At 38.2% G+C, this 25494-nt stretch overlaps 1 protein-coding gene across 1 annotated transcript in view; it reads right to left on the bottom strand.

The window, feature by feature from the left end:
• LOC150089334 (uncharacterized) overlaps positions 1-25494 on the bottom strand; it is a 121906-nt gene that overhangs the window by 76767 nt on the left and 19645 nt on the right. The window contains exons 3-4 of the mRNA XM_090389952.1: positions 9769-9945; positions 1777-1832 (exon numbers count right to left, since the gene is read on the bottom strand). Of these exons, the coding sequence (XP_090246078.1) occupies positions 1777-1832; positions 9769-9945 (233 nt within the window). The remainder of the gene's footprint in view (positions 1-1776; positions 1833-9768; positions 9946-25494) is intronic.

The raw sequence follows: 25494 nt of genomic DNA, 5'->3' as shown, positions 1-25494 counted from the left end.
GAACTAGATACCTCATAGGAGACTCGATTGAAGTGTATAAGTTTTTTTGAGAAATGGAAGTAAAATGAATGAGAGAGAATTTTCATTGTCATAAATGATTTTAGGGCTAGGGGGGACCATAAGTTCAAATCATGGAGAGAGGTTGAGGAGTACGATTTTGTTCTCCTCATATGCTGATCTGTGCTCAAACAGATCCACATCCTTCCTAAAACGAGTCTTTCAGACCTGTATGAAATAAGATGTGGTCTAAGCGCTACCTACCGAACGGAGGGGAGAAGTGGAAGTGGGTTTTTTTTTTTTTGCCTGATGCTGCATAAGCTTGCTTTCTTTCATCATATGCCTATACTAATGTTATACAGTGGAATAATTACCTCCCAATCCCTACTGTCAATGTTACTGTATATCACTGACAAAACCCAGTGAACTATCCTAGCAGCCTATCTGTATTGCTCAGAGAAACTTTGTCTAATTGCACAATTACCCCCAGGTCTTTTTCATTCTTTACTACCCTTCAGTGTGGTACCACTGAAGGCAGTAGAGAATGAAAAATATAATTGGCACACGTTAATCTGGTATTACTGCTCCCAATATGCAGTACCTTACATTTTTTTAATGGTTACTTCAATTGACATTCTCAGCCTGGCCCCAAGAGCCAAGTTTTCAAGCAATACAGAGTGATCTAGAGTGCTTTGAATTTATATTTATTTCCTTCTATTCATAGAGCTCTATTTCTATACTTAATAGTCCTTTGTTACAAGTAGTCAGCAATTTTAGAAAGGAAACTTGCCATTTTTTCTTTCTCTTACTGGCCCAGGTGCTAAGCATTATAATGATATAGCAATTTCCGAGTGATTCATAGAGCGTTTACTCAAAGCCACAGTTCTTCAGTTTGAAAAGTTTTTTACGTTCTTGTTAATCAATAACAAACTTAGTCTTACGAACTGTAAGCAAGTTTAAGAAAGGAAAACCACCTTTCCTTTTTATTTAAACTAACACTAACCTTTATTCCACTTGGTCAATCTAATGGCACTGCTTCTGCCTCCCCGTTACGGGGCCAGTACCTGGGAGAAGAAATCCACTCTCCCAGGGCTGAAAGGAGCAAAGATGGACAACAATATTTTTCCACCTTTAGAGCCATCAAGCTCAAAACTAGTGACAATTAACACTGATAATGACTACTCTCAACCGAAGAGGTTGAAAACAACCCCTCAAGAGGAGATACCAGCTTTCCTCATCTTACATTCACTATCAGATCAGTCTCTGAGCAAATTATCACCCTTCCTAGTGCACTACAGAAATGCATTGTCTGCTGCTGGTTCACCTGAATCAGTAAGGCAACTCCAGTCAGGTGATCTTCTAGTACAGACTACCCAAAACTCAACATTCTGTGAAGATATTAAAGCTCACAACCTTTGGATTACACCCAATAAAAGTTACTCCCCATGCCACCTTAAACTCCTCTAAGGGAGTAATAACAGAATGGGACTTATTACTTGTATCAGAGAAGGAAATTGTCCAAGAATTACATGATAAAAAGGTTATCCAAGCAAGGAGAATCAAGACCTGTACTCTGGTTCCAACAAGGAGTATATAATTCTTACTTTTAGCACTCCTAACTTACCAACATCTTGTAAAAGCAGGCTACCTACATTGCTGTGTCTGACTGCACATTCTGAATCCCATCAGGCACCACAAATGCCAAAAATACTGCATGTTGAAGTGAGGCATTATGTCCCAACTGTGGTTCAAAGGAACATAACCAGACTGCACCATTACCACTCCGAAATGTCCAAATTGTAGGGGTAACCATCTGGCTTTCTCAAAAACGTGAACTATGGAAGCAAGGAAAAAATTTTCAAAAATATAAAGTAGAAAACAAAGTGACATACTCAGAGGTGAGAAGACATAATCAAAACAGAGACAGAGCACATATGACACAGCTCAACATTTCCAGTCTGTAGGGATCCAGACTGAAATATGAGTTCCTCCGAAAATATCTATTGCAAATTGGGCACATTCGTTGCTTCCTATTTCAAAACAGTGAATTACCATACCAACCAATGTTTCATCAACAATAAAACCAAAAGTGACAGAAACCATGAAACTGCAATCATCACTTTCCACTAGAATGGACATTGATAAACATCATGATTCAGATGGAATCCTAGAATTACATGCAACCAATGCAACTGATGATGACCTGCCCCTTCTTTCCTAAGAAAGACAAAATAAAAATAGATCGATACAAGTAAACTACAACTAAAAAGCAGTCAGAACCAAAAACAACCCATGAAATCACATAATGGAATGAATCCTTTAATGGAATTGTAGAGGCTTTCGGAATACAAAATGATTTGCAGGATCTCATCGATCAGTATGCACCAGCTGCCATAGCTTTACAGGAAACTTTAAGTTTTTGAGTGTGTCTTACTGTTAAAAACCATGCTATCTATAGACGAAATAGGAGTATTGATATGCCAGCTCATGGAGGGATGGCAATTATTCTTAGAAACAATATTCCATCCAAACATTTTTCTCTTCAGATTCCTTTTGAAGTAGTGGCAGTGCACATTGTAATTGGTATCACTCTCACAATAGCGTCCATATACCTCCCTCCAAATTTCTCTTTCTCCTCAATGACTCAGAAACCCTAATAGATAAGCTACCATTTCCTTTCTGCTTTTTCAGGGACTTCAGTGCTCATCATTGGCTATGGGGATGATTGAGCATCTCCAAAAATAGACAAAAGGAGCAAACTAATAGAATCCCTGCTTGATACTCATGATCTTACCCTTTTAAACACTGGCAAGCCTACCTATATCCATTTGTCTACAGAATCCATGTCTGCTATAGTCTCTCAATCTGTTCTCCCTCCATATACTGGGTGGTTATAAAACAAGTTTCCCTATTCGGGAGACCCTAGTGTCAAAACAGAGTTAGTGCTGTGAAAATCAGTGGATATGTTATTTAGGGTATGAGAAAGCATGTAGAAGAAAAAAATTTGTTCAAATTTGCGCCACCAGGGAAACAATGGCACTGCACATATATAAAAGTTGTCGTTTACTTCAAGACACGCTGACACAAATGACATCCTCTTAGATAAAAGCAGAAAAGCCAACGCAACCATCAATAACCATTATGGCTCTTACAAAAAAGGAACGTGCCCTTTTAGTAAAACTGTACTACCAGAATAATAGTAATGCTAATGCAGCACTATGTGAATATCGGAAACTTAAAGGTTTGCATAAAGGACCTCTAACGTCACTGGGGCTTCGAAAACTAATAAAGAAATTTGAAGCGACTGGGGAGTTAGGTGTAATTCCAGGCAGGGGATGACCACGTATCAGAACAGAGGTAGTGGATGAAGTGGCGATTTCAATGGTCAGAATGCAAAACACTACCAGTCAGTAGAGCCACAGGTGTGTCAAGAGACTTGAACCTTCCTTGGTCTACTGTAATTAAAGTGCTTTGAATAATTTTACACTGGTTCCTGCACAAGATTCACATAGTGCAAGAACTTAAGTCTTGTGATAAACAACAACGAATAGACTTTGCTCTACGATTTCTGGCTCATATGGAACTTGATGATACATGAGGTCTGATGAGGCACATTTAACTCTTCGTGGGGGCTAAAATGCACAAAACTGCTGAATATTCTCATCCATCTGCTGTGCATGAAAGACCACTACGAAGTCCATACGTTAAAGTATAGTATGGATTTGCAGCAGAGTTTATAATTAGACCATTTTTCTTTGAAGAGTCTACACCTCATAGCCCCATAACATGTACAGTAACTATTGCACAGTACTGCGCTGTTCTAAGAGATCACATTATTCCCGCTCTGCAAGAAAGGCAATGCTTGGAGACCATAGTGTTCATGCAAGATGGTGCCCCCTCCCCATGTTGGTCGACAAGTGAAAGAACTGCTCCATTCAACATTTAGAAATCATTTCTAGAGACTTTCCGCAGTTCTCGCCAGCCCGATCACCAGATCTCAATCCCTGTGATTTCTGGCTATGGAGATACCTGAAAGACGGAGTTTACTGTGGTGGCATACAGATGCTTGTTGATTTGAAAGCAAGCATTAAACATGACATGGCCTGCGAGGTGATTATGAATGGAGATCTGAACGTTGAATTAGCATCAAGATACGGCAAATTTTACAAGATGGGATTCAATGCTACAAAGACTTGTACCCCGAGAAAAAGAAAAAACAACTTCACCAGACTTTATTATTGAAATTACTACATAAACAATGAAGCTGTTTTCTCATCTCTCATGATGTAATTAATAAAATTACATCATGAGAGATGAGAAATATTTTTGCAATATTTTTTATTTCAAATCCTTTTAATTGGCTATCAAGTGCAAATTGTTTATAGACTTATTATAATTTGTTTATGGACTGTGTCTCTGGTACATATTCAATTAAAACCCATTATAATTATACCTCAATCAGCACGTTTTCACATAACACGAAACAGTTTCAGTACCAATTATCAGTGTTATGAGGGGTATTGCTGTATGTAGTACGTTCTACATTTGATCCGTAGCCTAGTGGTCAGGAGCGGGAGTGCAGTAGCACACGCTCTTTGAGTAGACCGGGGTTCAAGCCCCTGACTGCTGAATACGGTTGACCTGCCAACCCACAATGGACCAGCGTGGCAGATTATGGTCCATTTCCCTCGGCATGAATTGTTGAGGCTTCCATTCTGCAGTGGGTTGATAATGGCTGCACTTTACCTTTTTATCTATCAATGGAAACTGATGGAGACAATTTTGGAATCAGCATATCAGTTTTCTTTAGAATCTCCAACTTTTGCTATAAAGGCGCAAAAAAAATTCTCTTGTTGGCCAGTTTCTCACAAAGCAGAGGATTACCTTAATCCTCTGCTTTGTGAGAAACCAGTTAAACCAACCTCTTTCCCCTTATTCCACCTGAGAGTACTTGCTTCCCAAAATCAAATCTATATTGAAAGGATAGTGATTTGATGATATAGAGAACATTAAAATTAGATATAACAAAGAATGAGCAGTCAGTTGAGGTACATTTAAAAAACATTTCCAACAGTTCTGTATGCAATGCCATGTGTGTAAGGCAATTATAGTCAGTTCTGCTATAATGCATACATGTGTTCCTAAAAATCTAAAATGCATTATGGTATTTCATGCATTAAAAACAACAGGGCTTATGGGGAAAAATAGGGATGGGGAAGATAACTCAAAAATTCAATCTGGTAAGTAAAACACTAAAAAAGTTAGAAACCCAATAAAATTGCTGATACAAGATTAAATTTCTAATAAATAAATATAACAGTAAATATAGCACTTTACCTTGACAAGATATGAAGTTTGTTTGATTGATGTCTGATCACTGACTTTTTTTTTTTGTATTGCAAAATTTAAAACAGTAAAAAAGATAAGCAATCAATAACGATGAACACAGGGTGCACAAATTGCAACAAGTGAGAGAAGTTTACAAAGCTTAAAATATAAAAATGAAGAGAAGATTCTGAAAATTTATTTGTTTTTATATGATTGAAGATATCGTGGAAGGAAAAACACATTTCACCATAAAGTAAAAACCCACAGAATTCCAGCTATCGGTATTATCGCAAATGCAGTAAGATCAAGTTCACTGCTCATTTATAATTAGATTGCACTAACTGAAAAGCCCAATAAACCAAGAACTGCAAATTGTTTTTAATGTTTTATGCTAGTGACCTCTAGAAATGTGCTCCTCTGCTCACGCTATCTGGCCTCACAAAATTTCTGTTCGAACAGAAAAATGTGAGCTCCTGAAAACATGAGTCAGCCTCAATATCACATGTTATCTTGTGAATACGGGCAACCCCCATATAACACAGTACTTCTAAAACATGGTTTCGCTATTACACGAAATCATGCCAATCTTCACACAACACGGTACTTATATAACACAGTTTTGCTGTAACATGGTTGGAGAATTTCGGTAAACCTTGCCTAACGGTATTTTTGAGCTTTTGTGCGGGGAAAACCCTGTTATTATGTTGGATGTAATTTTTCAACATTTCCACTCTTTGAAACTCGCTAGTCAAAAAAAATTGAGAAATCCCTGTATTTTATTTTGTTGGGAAATCCTCGTGTTATGTTCTGTGCTATTGAACTTGTGGAAAAATTGAGATTTCAAAGTTTTATTACTATTGGATAGCACACCAGGCCATCCAAAAGTTGAAGTTATGTTCCTACCACCACAGTTATACTAGGTTAATACATCTTCTTTCATTCAGCCATTAGATCAAGACATTATATTCACCTTTAAAACTCATTACATCAAAAAATCTCTACAATAGATTATGAAAAAAAAAAAAAAGATTCTAAATCTATTGAAGTAATAGAGGCAAGGAAACATTTCTCAGTTGTGCTCTGTATCACAATCATAGCTTTATTGCTGAAAGAAGTAAAATTGTCAACATTAAATGCATGTGGAAAAATGTATGGCCAGAGTCAGTTCATTCAGGAAATATGGTTGAAGGGCAGAAAATGGAATCAGTGCAATAGTAGAATTTGCTACATCGTACGAGGAGAGGGTTTGATGATATGACTACTAAAGTCCTTGGTGGGTAGCACAGTTGATAGAATTTCCCTCCTCCCACACTATGTGGAAAAGACACTAGTTTGAATCCTGTCAATGACGGGAGGAATTTTTATGGGTCTTTTTCACAACATGGCTTAGTTAGTCGGGCTAAGGTGAGGGTAGCATGCTTTTTTTTTTCCTCCCGGAAGCTCAGGTTTTCCATCCAGCAAAACAGAAAATCGACCTCAGGACACAAGCAATTTATAGACAATCTACACCATCAGAGGTAAAACCAAATCAATTTACAGGATGATAGCGCAGATGAAAATTCTAAACTTCTGAATTTTACACTAAAAAGCATACAGGACAGCATAAATTTAACAGAGCAATTAGAATCTTATTTTTTGCATGCAGATTCTTGAATGAAAGAAGTCCAAAGTTCAAAAGGGAGCTTCAAAAATTCTTAGTTCCATATACGACAGAATATACGATTTATCAAGCAAAAGCAAACAAACCCAGATTACTGATTTTTTATCAAAATCACAAAATCTAGAATAGTGTAGTTTTGTTAGCAAAATAGGGTATTTTTGTTAGTTTTGTTAACAAAATAGTGTATTTTTGTTAGCTTTTGGAACGTAACTCCCCTATTTGTACTTTTTCTTGTTTTTGCACAACACTACACTTTATAGGAACTTAACTACAGTGTTATACGAGGGTTACCTGTACAGCGAATGACAACAGTGTGTCTCCAACCAATACAACTACAGTAAATGGGAAATATCTCTCACACATTTGATGTTTGACATTTAAGCTTTGTAAATTTGTATGTATTGCTGCGCAGGTCGCTACATTCAGCTTGGTGCTGGGTTTTGCATTCATCTGGTGTTACTCACAGATGAAATTGTGCATGAGCCAATGTGAAAATGACATTATACTCGCATTGCCTAAAATATCAGTCATGTTGGAGCAAATTTGCATTGCAAAAATGAGCGTTATAGCAGAACTAACTGTACTTCAATAAATATTAAAACCTATTTTAACATGAACTTAATTATAAAACTTTGTGGTCTGCTCACAAAGGATCTCTAGAAAGTAAAGGTTGAATAGCATTGTAGACAGCTATTGCTGCTATCAACTGTCTTGCGATTTGAGTAAATGATTTAATTAAGCAGTCATTTTATGACTGCTTAATTAAATGAAGTAGTTTTTAGTCTGACAGAAATTAATGATGCAGTTTTCAGTCTAATTACACAGATTCTCAAAAATGTGTATTAAAATTACATTTAATTTAAGTTAATAAAATTAAAAAATGTAATTTTATAAAGTATATTCACTTTTATTTGTTTTTTTATCTGGTATCGAAGAGCTGCCCAAATGGGATAACAATAACCTTTGAAATGGTCAGTGATAGCACAAAATTACAAATATAGAATTATACTTCTTTCGTAATTTGTTTATTTTTAATGTAACACCATAGCAACATTCCCCACTATCAGAGTCAGCATCACTCACTAAGGATTAAAGGGTGGAAGAGAGAGAAAGAGAGAGAGAGAGAGAGAGAATCTGAAACAAAAATAATGATTAATATGCTGCTGATCTCATTAAATCAGGTTACATGGCGATTTAGTTTTTGACCTTCAATTTTGAACATAAATGTTTATTTAAAGATGTAAGTGAAATAAAAAAAAAAGTATTATGTTTGATATTTTCATTACCTTTTTAGGTCCAAATTACCATTATCATCATGTAGCCTTTCCACTCCTCTCTGAAAGAAAAGACTTTTTTTAATAAATAATACCGCGTTAAATTTATAAAGTAAACTTCATTTTCTACCAAATCTAAAATAACCTCTCAGTAAATGCTAAATCATTTCAAATATCCTTTACAACAAAGTTAAACTATTCAAGTCATTACAAAACAATTTCCTAATGTTATAGGTAATGATATTTACTGTCAGTTTGTCAAGCAGAATTCAACAATGCAACATATTAATATTCAAACTCCTGTCAGTCAGTCATTCCACAGTCCAGAAACTCTTATGGTTCAACAGTGTTGAACAGCTAATCCAAAAAAACCTCAGTTATTTCCTATAGTTGCTGAAATAATTACTTCAACTTTATAACATCCAGTTCTCGCATGTCAGTGCCCACCCCAACTACAAAACCCTTAAGCTATCATCAATGATATGGGCAAAAACTCATACACCTTTGTTCAAGTGTATCCCCATCTCTACAAAATAGATTCCTTTTACTGCAAGTATAGACCATGCTGATAAAAAAAAAAAATTTCCCCAAAAGGCTTGCAAATTCCTTCAAGTCTTGAGTTAATATTTACTCTAACTACTCTTCCTCTAATTCATGATTCAAATGATTGATAATTCATCTACCTAACCAAACACATTCCACTCACTTCTTTTCTGTGGTCTTCTGACAAGGATATTAGAAGAATAAGTATTAGCATTAGCCATAGGGTGCAAGGAAGCCACAGGCTTTTGATGTACTAGCCAAAAAAATAAATAAATAAAATAAAACAAGTATATAAAAATAAATATACAAAAACTAAAAAAGAAAATAAATAACCTGTGTGAAATATACAAAAGCTAAAAAGAAAAACAAACAACCTACATGTTTCCTTTCTCATATAGGGAACTATCCAGCTGACTTTACAATTTCCCCAAGCTATCAGCCTCAACTACCTATGGAGGTAACTTATTCATAATTAACAAGTTACTAGATAAGAGAATTTCCTACAATCCAGTCTAATCTTTCCTCATAATTTGAAGTTATGCCCCTACGTATGGAATTTAATTTATGACCCCCCCATGTCAGAAATTGCCTTCATTCGGTTTACCTCAATCTGAATTCTTTGCAGGTGCCTAGTTTCCAGACACTGCAGTTATATCAGAAACATAAAAAATATTATATCATGTTTCTGATGTGACAGCATTATATTTTTATTAACTTCTTCATAAAAGGCCAGCTATACAGTTGCAGTTTTCAAAACATGAAACAAATTGAAGAAAGGCAAAGCACATTTCTAAATAATGAACAGAAACTATGTAAATAACATAGACATCATTTTTGTCCAGTTTTTTCTTAACTTTTTGCAAAATTTTTACTTTTCCATCAGCTTATCAGTATGACTGTTCAACATTTTACAACATGTAACAAGATAGAACCTATGATCTACAAAGACAAACTTAAATGACTTACATTCTGGAGTTCTGTTTTACATTTGTTGACAAGAAGGTTGGGAATTTCAAGATTTAGTTTACTTCCATCCAAGACTTTCTCTGAGGCTGCATCAGTTTTCAATTTATATTTAATAATTTCCCAATATTGACAATCTTTTGAGCACAGGTCATCAATCTTCTTATTGTATAAATTAACCTTAAAAATAAATACATTAATTATTTTGTATCCTCTATATACTGTATTGAAATTTTTTTTATAAAATGTTTTACAAAATCCCATATTTTTGATTACAGATGTTTCAACTAACACCACTTACCATCAACATAGGGGTGGTAGAAATTTGCCTTACAGTACCCCACAAACAAACAGCAAAGAGTTCTTTACTTATGTAAAACTCTAGAAGAAAGGGGATGAATCAGATTGGTCCACTTAACATAGATGGTCCGACTATTGATGATCCTGCTCAAGTAGCTGATAAACTGAATGAGTATTTTGCATTTACATTCACACATGAGGAGTTATTCAAGGAGGGGAATGCCAGAGGTTTATCAAACTCTAACAGGGAGATAAGTGATTCTGAAATAACTGAGAGTAAAGCGGAGGAGAAATTGTTGAAGCTAAACATAACTGATAGATTCCATCTGCCCCAGGTGCCGTGGGGCACCTGGGGCAGATGGAATCTATCAAGTTATAATGAAGGAGGCAGCAAGTGAAGTAAGCAAACCCTTAGCCATAATTATGAGAGCATCCTTAGAGTAAAGGGAGGTCCCCATGGACTGGAAATGTGGAAATGTATCCCCAATTCACAAAGGGGATTCAAAGGGTGACACAAATAATTATAGACCTGTTAGTTTAACTTCTGTTCTGAGGAAAATAATGGAGTCACTGATTAAGGAGGTGATACAGCATCACCTAGACAAAACAGCAGTAATAGTTCAGACAGCACGGGTTTGTAAAGGGGAAGTCTTCTCTGACAAATTTGATTGGATACTATGATGTGGTCACAAAGGAACTGGATGCAAAAAATAATTTTGATATCATATACAGGTAGCCCTTATTTTGCACTGGTCCGATTTGTAATGGTGCCAATCACTAACCACAACACCATTTTCATTTATTTAAAAAAATTTTTTTTTGCAAATTTTTTATAAATTGAAAGTTTAAAATCATCAGACAATTTATCAGCATCCATATCAGAGACGAGAAAGATTCCCCTCCCCTCAAAGTAACCACTCGTGAATGCGGGTAGTAAAGGTCCATGCAGTGAACCATTCAGTTGGTTGTTGTTTATGTTATTTACATGTGTTAGAAATTGATTAAGCTAACATTTTTTATTAATTGTGCTATTAATAAATTAAATAATCCCCTCCCCTCAAAGTAACCACTCGTGAATGCGGGTAGTAAAGGTCCATGCAGTGAACCATTCAGTTGGTTGTTGTTCATGTTATTTACATGTGTTAGAAATTGATTAAGCTAACATTTTTTTATTAATTGTGCTATTAATAAATTAAATAATAATAATAGTGATATCTGTGTGCAGTTTTTGCCAGTAGTGTTATAAATTTAATTTAATAGAATAAATAGATGCCATGTCTGGTAAAAGGAGTTCACTGAATCCAAGTGCAATATTCGGAGGATGGAATCTGGCAAAAGCTGCCCTAATGTGCATACGGCTATGAATATGCCTCCATTGACTATTACTACAACTGTGAAGAATGCTAATAAAATAAAACAATCGATGCAAAGTAGTAGGTAAAATTTTTGGTGCCCGGAACCTAACCCTGTGATTTCCGATTGACTCCATTATATAAAGGATTCCATTTGCCCCTATCCCCCCATGAACCTAACCCCGACGTAAATTGAGGGCTACCTGTACTTGGATTTCAGGAAAGCTTTTGATACTGTTGCACATGGAAGACTGCTGTACAAATTGGAGCAGTATGGCATTAATGGCAAATTACTGCAATGGATAAAGGGATGATCGAGTATGAGATGGCAGAAAGTGGTAATAAATGGACACTGCTCTATGTGGACTAATGTTATTAGCAGCGTCACCAAGGGTTCAGTGCTGGGCCCATTGTTGCTTTGTGTATTTATCAATGGTATCAATGAAGATATATCAGGCTTAATGTCCAAGTTTGTAGATGATACAAAGGTTGGCAGGGTTGTTAATGACAGTAAAGACAGCATGCTACTACAACAGGATCTAGAAAAGTTAGGCAGATGGGCTGAGAAGTGGTAACTGAAGTTTAACATTGACGAGGCTACTAGTGACGGTCGTGTTCCAAGCCGCTAAGTGGATTTTTCTTATTTATTGATTTGAAATTATTGTTTTTCTAAAACTTTTGATTTAAATTTAGTAGTATAACATTATTTTGTGATTTTTTGATTAATTTGGTGTATTTATTCTTTACTCGGCCTTGTAAAAGTATCGGTAAGGGTTTCCACGTGTTCGTAACTACCGCTACCGTTATTAACTTTCCCGCCATTGTGATACCGTACTAGATATACCGTAGGTTATATACCGTAGTAGATAGCGTTAGTTGAACTTCGTTAGCAGTTAAATTGTACGTTTAAATAAATACATATAAAGACTTAGATTACAAACGTAATATAATTAATAACATAACATAATTAATTAATAAATTAATAGAATCATGACTCAGACCAGAGCAGCAAAGCAAAAGGCTCAAGCTAATGGAAGTGCTGTGGCTCAGAGCAGAACTGAGGGGGGGCAGTTGTCCTCTGACTCACAGCCTTATAAAATGCACTGTTTGCTTGATGTTTGCAGAGCAATCGGGTACGGGACTTGATACTGCCAAGGGGGATGTCTTTGTGTGTGCGCGATGCAAGGAGTGTAACGATATCAGGCAACAACTCGGCGTTCTTTTGGGCCTATATGAGAGCTTGAAGGACAGGGTGGATGCCCTCGAAGAAACTAAATTGAGGGGCCCATCAAGCTCTCAGCTGCCCACATCAACGCCAGAGCTTGCACTTGGGCATCGCGTGACACAGAGACAACCCCCAAGGCAGAATGCACTGGTCCCGAAGGAACTAGTAGTTGTTGGTGACTCTATTGTCAGGGAAACGGGGAACATGCTTTGTAAAAAAGATAGGTGGAACAGGACCAGGGTATGTCTGCCAGGGGCAAAGGTTGATGACGTTGTAGAGCAAATATCATCTTTTAAGGGCACAAAAGGTGATATAGTTGTACACGTTGGCACTCATAATATTAAGAGTAGGAGACCGGCAGAATTACTTAACAAGTACAGGTCACTGTTGAACAAAAGCCGAGAATTAGGGTTGAATTTGAAAGTGTCTGCAATTCTGCCCAGACACGATAGGAGGGAGTATATGATGAGAGCCTTGTCGATCAATTCAGCCCTGGAAAGATTGTGCAAGGCTCAAGGGGTAGAATTTTTTTCAGCCTGGACTGTACTTGTTAACAGGAGAGATTGCTTCTACAGGGATGGGATACACTTAAATAGAAAGGGTGCAAGAATATTTGCTGATGCTATCGAGGCAGTGTTAGGTGGGTCGGAAAACTGCTAGCTTGGGGGGAGACAAAGACCAATAGATTGACAGTAGCCACTGGCAGAGGTGAAAGAGATTCTTGCACTGCTTCTATTAGAATGAGCAGAAGCCTGAAAAACAAGATGCATGGTATTTCAGAGACTGCTGGGAGCCATTGTGGTACAAGTAAACACATGGGTTGTGTTAGGGTAGCTAAGAATAGAAACAGGTGCAGGTATACTTGCGTGTACACCAATGCTAGGAGTTTAGTAAATAAATTTGATGAATTTGAGGTATTGCTCAAAACATCGAAGGCAGATATTGTTGGGATATCAGAGACGTGGTGTCACACAGATATAAGGGATGCGGAACTGCAATTTGGGGAGTACAACGTCTACAGAAAGGATAGACAGGATAGGAAGGGGGGAGGTGTTATGCTATTAGTTAAGAAACACATAAAAACCAAGGAAGTGAAGCCAGTCGACATCGCTGGACAGTGCAGTGTGGAGTCAGTTTGGTGTGACATAAGCATTGGGAGATCAAAATTGAGAGTAGGAGTGTGCTATAGGCCTAATGACTCTGATGAGTATAATAAGGAACTGTACAGGGAAATAGAGTGGGCCAGTAAATCAGAGTGTCTTATAATGGGAGATTTTAATTTCCCAGATATTGACTGGAATTTGGGGGCTGGATACTCACACACTAGCAGGGCTTTTGTGGATTTATTGGATGATTGTTTTCTACATCAGCATGTTCGGGAGGCAACTAGAGGGAGTAATACTCTTGATTTGATTATCAGCAGTGATTCTTCATGCATTAAGAATCTGCAGATAAATGAACCACTAGGTGGCAGTGATCACAGTGTGCTGAAGTGGGATTTACTCAAAGAGGTAACTACCATTAGGGGTAAAGGGAAGGGTTATTGCTTCCGTAAAGGCGACTACGATGGACTGAGACAGTATTTAAATTCTATACAGTGGGACCAACTGATGATGTTACCAACAGCAAATTCAAAATGGGAAGCATTCAAAGAACTTATCTTGGAAGCTACTAGGCTTTACATACCAACTAAGAAATATTGTTCAAGGTTTAGGCCAAAATGGATGTCAGATGAACTAATGAGGCATATGGCAGAGAAGAAAAATGCATGGGATACTTACAAATTAACACATGACACAGAAGCCTATGATAGATACAAGTTGATATGCAACCAAGTTACAAAGGAGGTTAGGCAGGCGAAGGCAGATTACGAGAAATCCTTGGCAAGGGATGCAAAGAAAAACAGCAAAGAGTTCTTTACTTATGTAAACTCTAGAAGGAAAGGGATGAATCAGATTGGTCCACTTGATATTGATGGGTCAAGTGTTGATGATCCTGCTCAGGTGGCTAACAAACTAAATGAATATTTTGCATCGACATTCACACATGAGGAGTTATTCAGCGAGGGGAATGCCAGAGGTGTATTCAACTCTAGCAGTAAGTTACAGAATCTTGAAATAACTGGGAGTAAAGTGGAGGAGAAACTGTTGAAGATAAACACAAGAAAAGCACCCGGGGTGGATGGGATCTATCCAGTTATATTAAAGGAGGCAGCAAAGGAAGTAAGCAAACCCTTAGCCATAATTATGAGAGCTTCCTTGGACTCAGGGGAGGTACCCATAGACTGGAAATGTGCAAATGTGACCCCAATTCACAAAGGAGGATCAAAGGCTGACACAAGTAATTATAGACCTGTGAGCTTGACTTCTGTTCCAGGAAAATTAATGGTGGCACTGGTTAAAGACGCACTGCAGGATCATTTAGACAAGACTTCAGTTATAGCTCAGACACAGCATGGTTTTGTTAAGGGGAAGTCTTGCCTGACCAACTTGATTGGATACTATGATGCAGTCACAAAAGAACTGGATGCAGGGAATAACTTTGATATTATATACTTGGATCTTAGAAAGGCTTTTGATACTGTTGCACATGGAAGACTGCTACACAAATTGGAGCAGTGTGACATTGGAGGCAAATTGCTGCTATGGATAAAGGGGTGGTTGAGGGGGAGAAGACAGAGAGTGGTAATCAATGGACACTGCTCATCGTGGACTGATGTTATTAGTGGAGTCCCTCAGGGCTCAGTGTTGGGTCCATTATTGTTTTCTGTATTTATAAATGATATTGATGATGGTATATCGGGATTAATGTCCAAGTTTGCAGACGATACAAAGGTTGGCAGGGTTGTCAAGGACACTACTGACACTATGCTTCTGCAACAGGATCTGGAAAGGTTGAGCAGATGGGCTGAGAGGTGGCAAATGAAGTTTAACATTGACAAATGTAAAGTACTACACATGGGAAACAGCAACCCCAGAGCAACGTATCAACTCTATGGTACAACACTGACAGTGGTAGAGAATGAAAGGGACTTGGGGGTGGTTGTGCAGGCAGATATGAAGTTCTCTGAGCAGTGCAGACGGGCTGCAAGAGTAGCTCATGGAGTATTGTCAATGATATACAGGAATTTTTCCAGCAGGGATAAGGAGGTGATTATTCCATTGTATAAGGCGATGGTCAGGCCACACCTAGAGTACTGTATACAGGTCTGGAGGCCTCATTTCAAGAAGGATGTAGAGCTGCTGGAACGAGTACAGAGAAGGGCAACAAGATTAGTGAATGGAACAAAGGGGTGCTCTTACGAAGAAAGGCTTAAGTTTTGCAAATTACAGTGTCTGGAGACTAGGCACCAGCGAGGTGATCTGATAGAGGTGTATAAAGCCTTGAATGGTTTAAGCATGCTCAATGCTGATGGGATTCTTCCTCTAGCTCAGAATAATCACCTGAGAGGGCATAAATTCAAATTGAGGAAAGACAGATGTAGGATAGACGTGCGGAAATTTGCCTTTAGCCAGCGGGTGGTTGGTTGGTGGAACAGACTTCCATCCCTTGTGGTGGAGGTTGATAGCCTAAATAAGTTTAAGGCTCAGCTGGACAGGTATTTTGAACGAACAGAGGGGTGAAGTGGAGGTGGGTTTTTTTTTTTTTTTTTTTTTGGCTGATGCTGCATAAGCTTGCTTTCTTGCATCAAATGCCTCTACTAATGCTAATGCTAATGCTAATACTAATTGACAAATACAAAGTACTCCATATGGGTAGCAGTAACTCAAGAGAAATGTACCAACTGTATGGTACTACACTCAGGGTGGTGGAGAATGAAAAAGACCTGGGGTTAATTTTGCAGCGAGATGTGCAGGTCTCTGAACAGTGCAAACAGGCTGCCAGAGCAGGTCATGGAGTTCTGCCAATGATATATAGGAATTTTTCTAGTAGAAACAAGGAGGCGATTATCCCTTTGTATAAGGCAATGGTTAGGCCACACCTTGAATACTGTATACAGGTCTGGAGGCCTCATTTGAGGAAAGATGTAGAGTTGTTAGAATGAGTACAGAGGAAGGGCAACAAAATTGATGAGAGAAACAAAGGGGTGCACTTATGAAGAAAGGCTTAAGTTCTGCAAGTTGCAGCTTCTGGAGACTAGGCACCTGCGAGGTGATCTGATTCAGACGTATAAGGCCTTGAATGGTTTGAGCAGGCTCAGTGTTGACAGGATACTTCTGCTTGCTCAGATTAAGAACCTGAGGAGGCATAGATTCAAATTGAGGAAAGACAGGTGTAGAATAGATGTGTGGAAGTTTGCCTTTAGCCAGCGGGTAGTTGATTGCTGGAACAGACTTCCATCTGTTGTTGTGGAAGCTGATAGCTTAAATAAATTTAAAGCTGAACTAGACAAACATTTGGAGTGATTGGATGGGTGAAATGGGAAGGGTTTTTTTTTGTCTGATGCTGTATAAGCTTGCTTTCTTGCATCATATGCCTCAACTAATGCTAATGCTAAACAAATCTTGAAGCTCTTATTATGCAGCTGCCTGTCCCGTCTTCTTGGCAATTTTAGTGGCCATAACCCGTGAAGTAATGCTGACATTAATGGGAAGGGTCATAATTATACAGTGTATGCTCACTGACAATGACTTTTCCCTTTCAAATGTGGAAATCACTTTCCACATGCCTACCCAGACATTTTATAACATTGCACTTTAATCTCCTCTTACTTGAAGTGGAGGAGAATGCACATGGAAGCAGTCACTTCCCTGTGATAATTTCATAACTTAATGAGAGACTGTCTTCCTTTTAGGTTATCCCAGTGAACACTGATTAGAATGCCTTCCAACTTCTGGCAGAGTTAGACATCACTACAGTCAGAAACCTATCAGTGATATTGTCCATGCAGCTGGGCCCTCGGTGCCAAAAAATCTAGTGTGTTCTAAGGTGATCTGCAAAGTATTTTTCCTAGAAAGGAATCAGTTTTCTCTTTAGTTTCAGAGTTTATTCATTTAAGTTGAAAAGTTCAATAAACTTTGGTCTTACAAAAGATAAAGTAAGGAAATAAAACAGAACTTTCCTTTTAGTCTTATTATTATTAACTAACACCACTTGGCATTCATGGCACTACTCAGGTTTTCCGAAAAGCTCAGGTTACTGGCCTTGCCTTCCAATGGTAGGGCAAGTAACCAGAGTGGAAAAACCATCCCTCAGGGCCAAAAGGAGTATACCAACGTGGACAATGAAAACAATTTATAAACCTGATGTGACCACTCCCAAATTAAAAGACTAAAAAGAGAAATGTCTAAACTGGACCATCCAACTTTCCTTCTTATATCAGACTATCCTGTCAGTAAATTATTCTCATTTTTGATTCAGAAATATTTAGAAAATGCAGCTGGGCAACCCAAAACCGTAAAACTGTCCACAATCAGGATAGCTGTTAGTAGAAACCACTCATCCAAAACACTCAGAATCACTCATGAAACTGTCAATGTTTGGTAGAATACCTGTTCAAGTCACATCTCATTCCACTCTTAATATCTCCAAAGGAGTTATAACAGAGTAGGACCTATGAATGTCTCCAAGGCAGAAATAGTACAAGAGCTAATAAAAAAGTCATACAGGCTAAAAGAACCTTAATTCAAAAAGATGGACAGCTAATGCCTACATATATTATACTGACTTCCAAAATGCCAAAGCCATCATCATTGTCTTCTTGGTGATTTCAGTGCTCATCATCCACTGTGGGGTTTCCTCCAAAGACCACAGAGGACATCTCATCAAAACCTTACTTGATCAACAGCAGCTGACCTTACTAAACAATATGGCCATCATACTTATACTCTTTCCTACACGATCTACCTCAGCAACTGATCTATCTATATATTTTCCCCTCTTGTTCCCAAGCAGAGAGTGAACTGTTCTTGATGTCCCAGTCAATAGTGACTATCTTCCGATTGTATGCAAAATTCAAACAAAGCAAATCCCAGATCCAACTATTGGGCAAAATGGAAGCTCTTCAAAGTTGACTGGGCAAAATACTTAATATGCATTTCTTTTTGACAACCAAATTATTAAACTAAAATCCATAGATGAAGTCACTGAACATATCACCAAACAAATTGTGGCAGTAGCTTCTGAAGCAATTCCTCAGTCCTCTACAGCCTCACGCAAACATGCCGAAATTTGATGGAATGAAGCCTGTATTACCACAAAAATAGAAAATATTAGCAAAGCTTGGAATCTCTTCTGAAGATTTCTCACTACCTCAAATCTCATAGTATGCAAGGGACAAAGCAAAAGCATGAAAATTATAAAACAAGCCAAAAAAAAAAAAAAAAAAAACCCTTGGATGCAATTTGCTTCTACCATAACTAAAGACACCAGCAATTATCTAATCTGGGGGAGAAAAAAAAATTAACAGCTAAATGGTAAATATGACAGTGGTAAATGGCAGTGAACAAGAAATGTCATATCCATATAAATAGCTAATATTCTTGCAGAAACCTTTTCCTAACCTGCAGTATCTACATATGACAGCTCCTTCCTCCAAATCGAAAATTTAGTAGAAAGATACAAGATAAATTTCAATACCTCCCAGTTTCTCGATTACAACCAGCTTTCAATCTAATTGAAATCAAAATAGCTGCAAACAGATTAGGAAATACTGCAGCTGGACTGGATGAAACATGTTATACAGGGTGTCTCAAAAATACATGGCATAACTTCAGGAATGAATTCCTCATATGTAGACAATAAAAATATTTTATATCAACATAGTTACGGAAATGCTTGGTTCCCGAGTTATTAACCGGAATGTCTTATCTCCCGCAGGTCATTTCCTTCATCACAAGGTATTGACAGAATCTGGTCGTTTTCGATTCTGACCATGTACTCAAATCAGGAGCAAGCAGATACGCACTTCACGTACGGTTTGGCAGATGGCAGTGCTCTGGAGGCTTGTTGTTTATACCTTGTTGTAGGAGCATGTATACTTGCATGTATACCAATGCTAGAAGTATAGTAAATAAATTTGATGAATTTGAAGTGTTGGTTAAGACATCAAATGCGGATATTGTTGGGATATCAGAGACATAGTGTCACACTGATATAAGGAATGCCGAACTGGAATTTGGGGAGTACAATGTGTACAGAAAGGATAGACAGGATAGGAAGGGAGGAGATGTTATGCTGTTAATTAAGAAAAACATAAAATCAAAAGAAGAGCATCCAGTTGATATAGATGAACAGTGCACTGTTGAGTCAGTTTGGTGTGACATAAACACTGCAAAAGCAAAAATAAGAGTAGGAGTGTGTTATAGGCCTAATGACTCGAATGAGTACAATGAACAATTGTACAGAGAAATAGAGTGGGCTAATAAATCGGAATGTCTTATAATGGGGGATTTTAACTTCCCAGATATTGACTGGAACTTGTGGGTTGGGCGCTCACACACTAGTCAGACTTTTGTGGATTTATTGGATGATTGTTTTCTGCAGCAGCATGTTCGAGAGGCAACCAGAGAAAGTAATACTCTTGATCTGGATATCAGCAGTGATCATTCATGTATTAGAAATTTGCAGATAAAAGAACCACTAGGTGGCAGTGATCACAGTGTACTGACATGGGATTTACTTAAAGATTTAATTATCATCAGGGGTAAAGGAAAGGGTTTTTTGCTTCCGTAAAGGCGAGTACAGTGGTCTCCGACAGTTTAAATTCTGTACAGTGGGATCAACTGACGATGTTACCAACAATAAATTCTAAGTGAGAAGCATTCAAGGAATTAATCGTGGTTGCTACTAAAAGTTTCATACCTATTAAGAAATATTGTTCAAGGTTTAGGCCTAAATGGTTGTCAAATGAACTAATGAGACTCGTAACAGAGAAGAAAAATGCATGGAATGCATATAAATTACCAAGCGACTCAGAAGCCTATGGCAGATATAAGTTAATCTGTAATCAGGTCACAAAGGAGGTTCGGCAGGCGAAGGCAGATTACAAGAAATCCTTGGCAAAAGATGCTAAGAAAAACAGCAAGGATTTTTTTACTTATATAAACTCTAAAAGGAAGGGGATGAATCTGATTGGTCCACTTGACATCGATGGTTCGACTGTTGATGATCCTGCTCAGATAGCAAACAAACTGAATGAGTATTTTGCATCTACATTCACACATGAGGAATTATTAAGGTTTGAAAATGGCAGAAGGTTATCAAATTGTAGCAGGATACTTAATGATTTAGTAATAACTGAGAGCAAAGTGGAAGAGAAACTGTTGAAGTTAAACGTAAGAAAAGCACCTGGGGTGGATGGGATCTATCCAGTTATATTAAAGGAGGCGACAAAGCAACTAAGCAAACCCTTAGCCATAATTATGAGAGCATCCTTGGACTCAGGGGAGGTTCCCACGGACTGGAGATGTGCAAATTTATTCCCAATTCACAAAGGGGGTTCGAAGGGTGACACGAGTAATTACAGACCAGTTAGTTTAACTTCTGTTCCGGGTAAAATAATGGAGTCGTTGGTTAAAGATGCATTGCAGGATCATCTAGACAAGACTGCAGCAATAATTCAGACACAGCATGAGTTTGTTAAGGGAAAGTCTTGTCTACAAATTTGATAGGATATTATGATGTGGTTACAAAGGAACTGGATGCAAAAAATAATTTTGATATCATATATTTGGATTTCAGGAAAGCTTTTGACACTGTTGCGCATGGAAGACTATTGTACAAATTGGAGCAGAATGGTATTAAGGGTAAGTTGCTACAATGGATAAAAGGATGGTTAAGTGGGAGAAGACAGAGGGTGGTAATCAATGGGTTCTGCTCTTCTTGGACTAATGTTATTAGTGGAGTCCCACAGGGTTCAGTGTTGGGTCCACTGTTGTTTTGTATATTTATCAATGATATTGATGAAGGTATATCAGGCTTAGTGTCGAAGTTTGCAGATGATACAAAGGTTGGCAGGGTTGTTAATGACAGTAATGGCAGTATGCTACTGCAACAGGATCTAGATAATTTGGGCAGATGGGCTAAGAAGTGGCGACTGAAGTTTAACCTTGACAAATGCAAAGTACTGCATATGGGTAGAAGTAACCCCAGAGAAACGTACCAACTGTGTGGTACTACACTTAAGGTGGTGGAAAATGAAAAAGACCTGGGAGTAATTGTGCAGTCAGATATGAAGTTTTCTGAGCAATGCAGACAGGCTGCCAGGGCAGGTTATGGGGTTTTGTCAATGATATATAGGAATTTTGCTAGCAGGGAAAAGGAGGTGATTATCCCTCTGTATAAGGCAATGGGGTCAGGCCACGCCTTGAGTACTGCGTACAGGTCTGGAGGCCTCATTTTAGGAAGGATGTAGATTTACTTGAGTATGTACAGAGAAGGGCAACAAGATTGGTGAGGGGGGAATGAAGGGATCCTCTTATCAAGAGAGGCTTAAGTTCTGCAAATTGCAGTGGCTGGAGACTAGGCACCTGCGTGGTGATCTGATTGAGGTGTATAAGGCCTTGAATGGGTTCAGCACGCTGAATTCTGATGGGATCCTTCCACTTGTTCAGATTACGAACCTAAGGGGGCATAAATTCAAATTAAGAAAGGACAGATGTAGAATAGATGTGCGGAAATTTGCCTTTAGCCAGCGGGTAGTTAATTGCTGGAACAAACTTCCATCTGTCGTTGTGGAAGTTGATAGGTTGAATAAATTAAAGGAGGAACTGGACAGGCATTTGGAGGGAATGGTGTGATTTTTTTTTTTTTTTTTTTTTTTTTTTGGCTGATGCTGCATAAGCTCATACATTTGCTTTCTTGCATCACGTGCCACTACTACTACTACCACGAAAAGTTCCTAGAACGAAGATGTCCAGACAGGAAAACGTTTGAAGGTATCCATCTCTGCCTTTGTGAAATGGGACCTTTACACCTCGTGCTGCCAACAGAGGATGGCCAAGATCTATGACTCCTGAAATAGAGGAGATTTTGGATGTTGTGCATGCCACTCCTAGAATCAGCACACACAGAATAGCAATGCAACTGGCTGTTCAACGTTCAACTATTTGGAGAGTGTTGCAAGAACACCAACTTTATCCTTACCATCTGCAACGGGTACAAGCCCTGTCACCAGCAGATTACCCTGGACGAGTAATGTTCTGCCAGTGGTTCTTGCAGCAGTGTGATAAAACGCCTCACTTTCCTGCCTTAGCGATATTCACAGATGAAGCACATGAGACAGAATCCAAAACTTTCACAATCAGCATGTATGGGCTGAGGAAAACCCACAAGCCGACCGGGCTAGCCAGGTGGGTAAAGTGCCTGTCTGGCAACAGAAAGGTCGCGGATTTGAATCCCGCCTGGATTAGAGTAAAATTGCAAAACCTTTGGGAGGTGCATTATGGCCACAGAAGCCGATGTGCCAACAACTAACAAAAAAAAAAAAAAAAAGGGGGAAACCCACATGCAATTCTTCCATCACATCACCAACAGTGGTTCAGCCTCTGGGCAGATGTTTTTGGTGATAAGTTATTTGGGCCCCATGTACTTTCAAACAAACTCACAGGGGGCATACAGAAACTTTCTGGAAAACAACATGCCTGATTTCTTGGACGACACGCCACTGATCATTTGTCAACAAGCGCACTTCATTCACAATGGCACTCCTGCACATTTCAGCCACCTAGCCCGCAATTACCTGAATCGAAGGTTTCCTGGTCGATAGGTATAGGTACAGATAGGTACAACTGCCTGGCCTCCTTGCTCATCTAATTTAAACCCACTGGATTTCTTCTTGTGGGGCCATTTAAAGTCCTTGGTGTATTCAACTCTGGTAGCTGATGGGGAAACTCTTCGCAATCGAATTGTGGCAGGTTGTGAGACAATATGAAACATGCCAGGAATTTGGCATCGTCTTTGCGAGTCCCTGAGACGTCGATGTGAGGCCTGTATTCAGGCAGAAGGTGGACATTTTGAACAATTACTATAAGGTGATGTGAACAGTTAAGTGTCATGGACAGACTTTCAAAGCTTGGAAACCAAGCATTTCCGGAACTATGTTGATATAAATTATTTTTATTGTCTACATGTGAGGAACTCATTCCTGAAGTTATGCTGTGTATTTTTGAGACACCCTGTATACCGATAAAACAAACACATATGTGAATTCCCTGTTACCTTTCTATAATGAAATCTTACTAGAAAGTACACATGCAGTATCATGTACACATGATACTGCATGTGTACATTCTGTTATCTTCACCTTTCCTAAACCAAGGAAGGATCACTCACTCTTATAAAGTTATCAGCCAATCGCCCTCACTAGCCATCACAGTAAAACATTACAAACAAATGAGATATATATATATAGATATATATATATATATATATATATATATATATATATATATATATGATTTACATGAATTCTTTATAATCAAAAACTGAACAATAATTAGCCTAGATCCTGACAAAACAATCTTCTTTAGACCAGTATTCATAATGCTTACATCAGAAATGAACATCTTGCAATGTTAAGCCACGATATACAAAAGGCATTTGATACCACATCGAGGTTGACATCATTCAAAAACTATACTCTAGTTTTCGTAGACATTAACACAATTTCCAAAACTTTCTTCAGAAAAGAACTACCCAAGTCTGACATAAGAATGTACTTTCTCAGTACTTTACCACAGGAAGGTGTCCCACAAGGGTCAATACTTAGTCCCTGTGTTCACAATAAAACTGAATGCTATAGCACAGAATATCCCAAATACTGTTGAATTATATTTGTATGGTGATGACCTCAACATTGTTATGTCATTCACAGAACATCCACACAACTAAAGAGGCAGCTTTAAATTTCCATAAATAAGTTAGAAATATAGACTCTGCAGAATAGATACTATATATCAGCATATAAAACTGTTGCAGTTCATTTCTATAAGAAGCGTAAACTACATCCTGAACCTAAACTCGGATTAAAGACTCATTTGATCAAGTTTGTTCAAGCAGGTAATATTCATATCTTAGATCTAATATTAGATTCCAAACTCAATTTTGCTGTATATAAAACATATTTAAGAGCTGTCTGCTTAAACTCAACATGCTCAAAACCATCTCTGCCATGATATGGGGTGCTGATAGATTTGCTCTGTTGCTCTTGTATTGTGACCTTATCAGATCCAGTCTAGATTATTGTGCTCTTAGTCTAACATCATTCATCGTAGTGCCCTTTGCACTGCCCTAGGGCTTTCTGAATGTCTCTTATTCAAAGCCTATATATGGAAGCAAATAAATCTCCACTTAATCTGAGAAGAAAAATTCTGCTTCTCAAATATGCAACCAAAATTCAGTCTTCCAACCCACTCTGTTAAACCTGCACTCTTCAGTGGACAATTTATGACAGTAAGCAATCTGAAAATAGCCCCACTGACATTAGACTACAAGTACTGATGTGCCGCTGGAATATCAGTTTTAATATTCCAGTGGCACATCAGTACTTGTTCTTGTTGTTATTTGGTTTTTAGGAGCATTAGCAACTAAGGCCATATTGCTGCGGGGATATGCGGTGGTCATTCCCTGACCTTTCCACATCCTCCGTATTTGGTGGTGATGGGCTCGAACCCCGGTCTAATCAAGAAGCGTGTGCTACGCACTGCTGCTCCTTCCCACCTGGCTATGGAGGCATCAGTACTTGTACTCTACTTCAGGAGACTAATATACCTGATCTCTCTTGGTTGATTAAACTTGCTGTTTGTGACACTTATTTTAAATAGTGGGGAAAGCAAACTATAAAACTGCAATAGCCACAACTTCATGAGGGACACACAACAGAGTATATCAGACAATTCAGTCAGAATTGTC

The sequence above is a fragment of the Mastigoproctus giganteus genome, chromosome 2 (genome assembly GCF_048544385.1).
Source record: "Mastigoproctus giganteus isolate SK-2022 chromosome 2, ASM4854438v1, whole genome shotgun sequence".
Taxonomy (NCBI): Eukaryota; Metazoa; Arthropoda; class Arachnida; order Uropygi; family Thelyphonidae; genus Mastigoproctus; species Mastigoproctus giganteus.
Note: the sequence above shows the minus strand (reverse complement) of the source record. Positions and strands in the feature narration are given on the sequence as shown.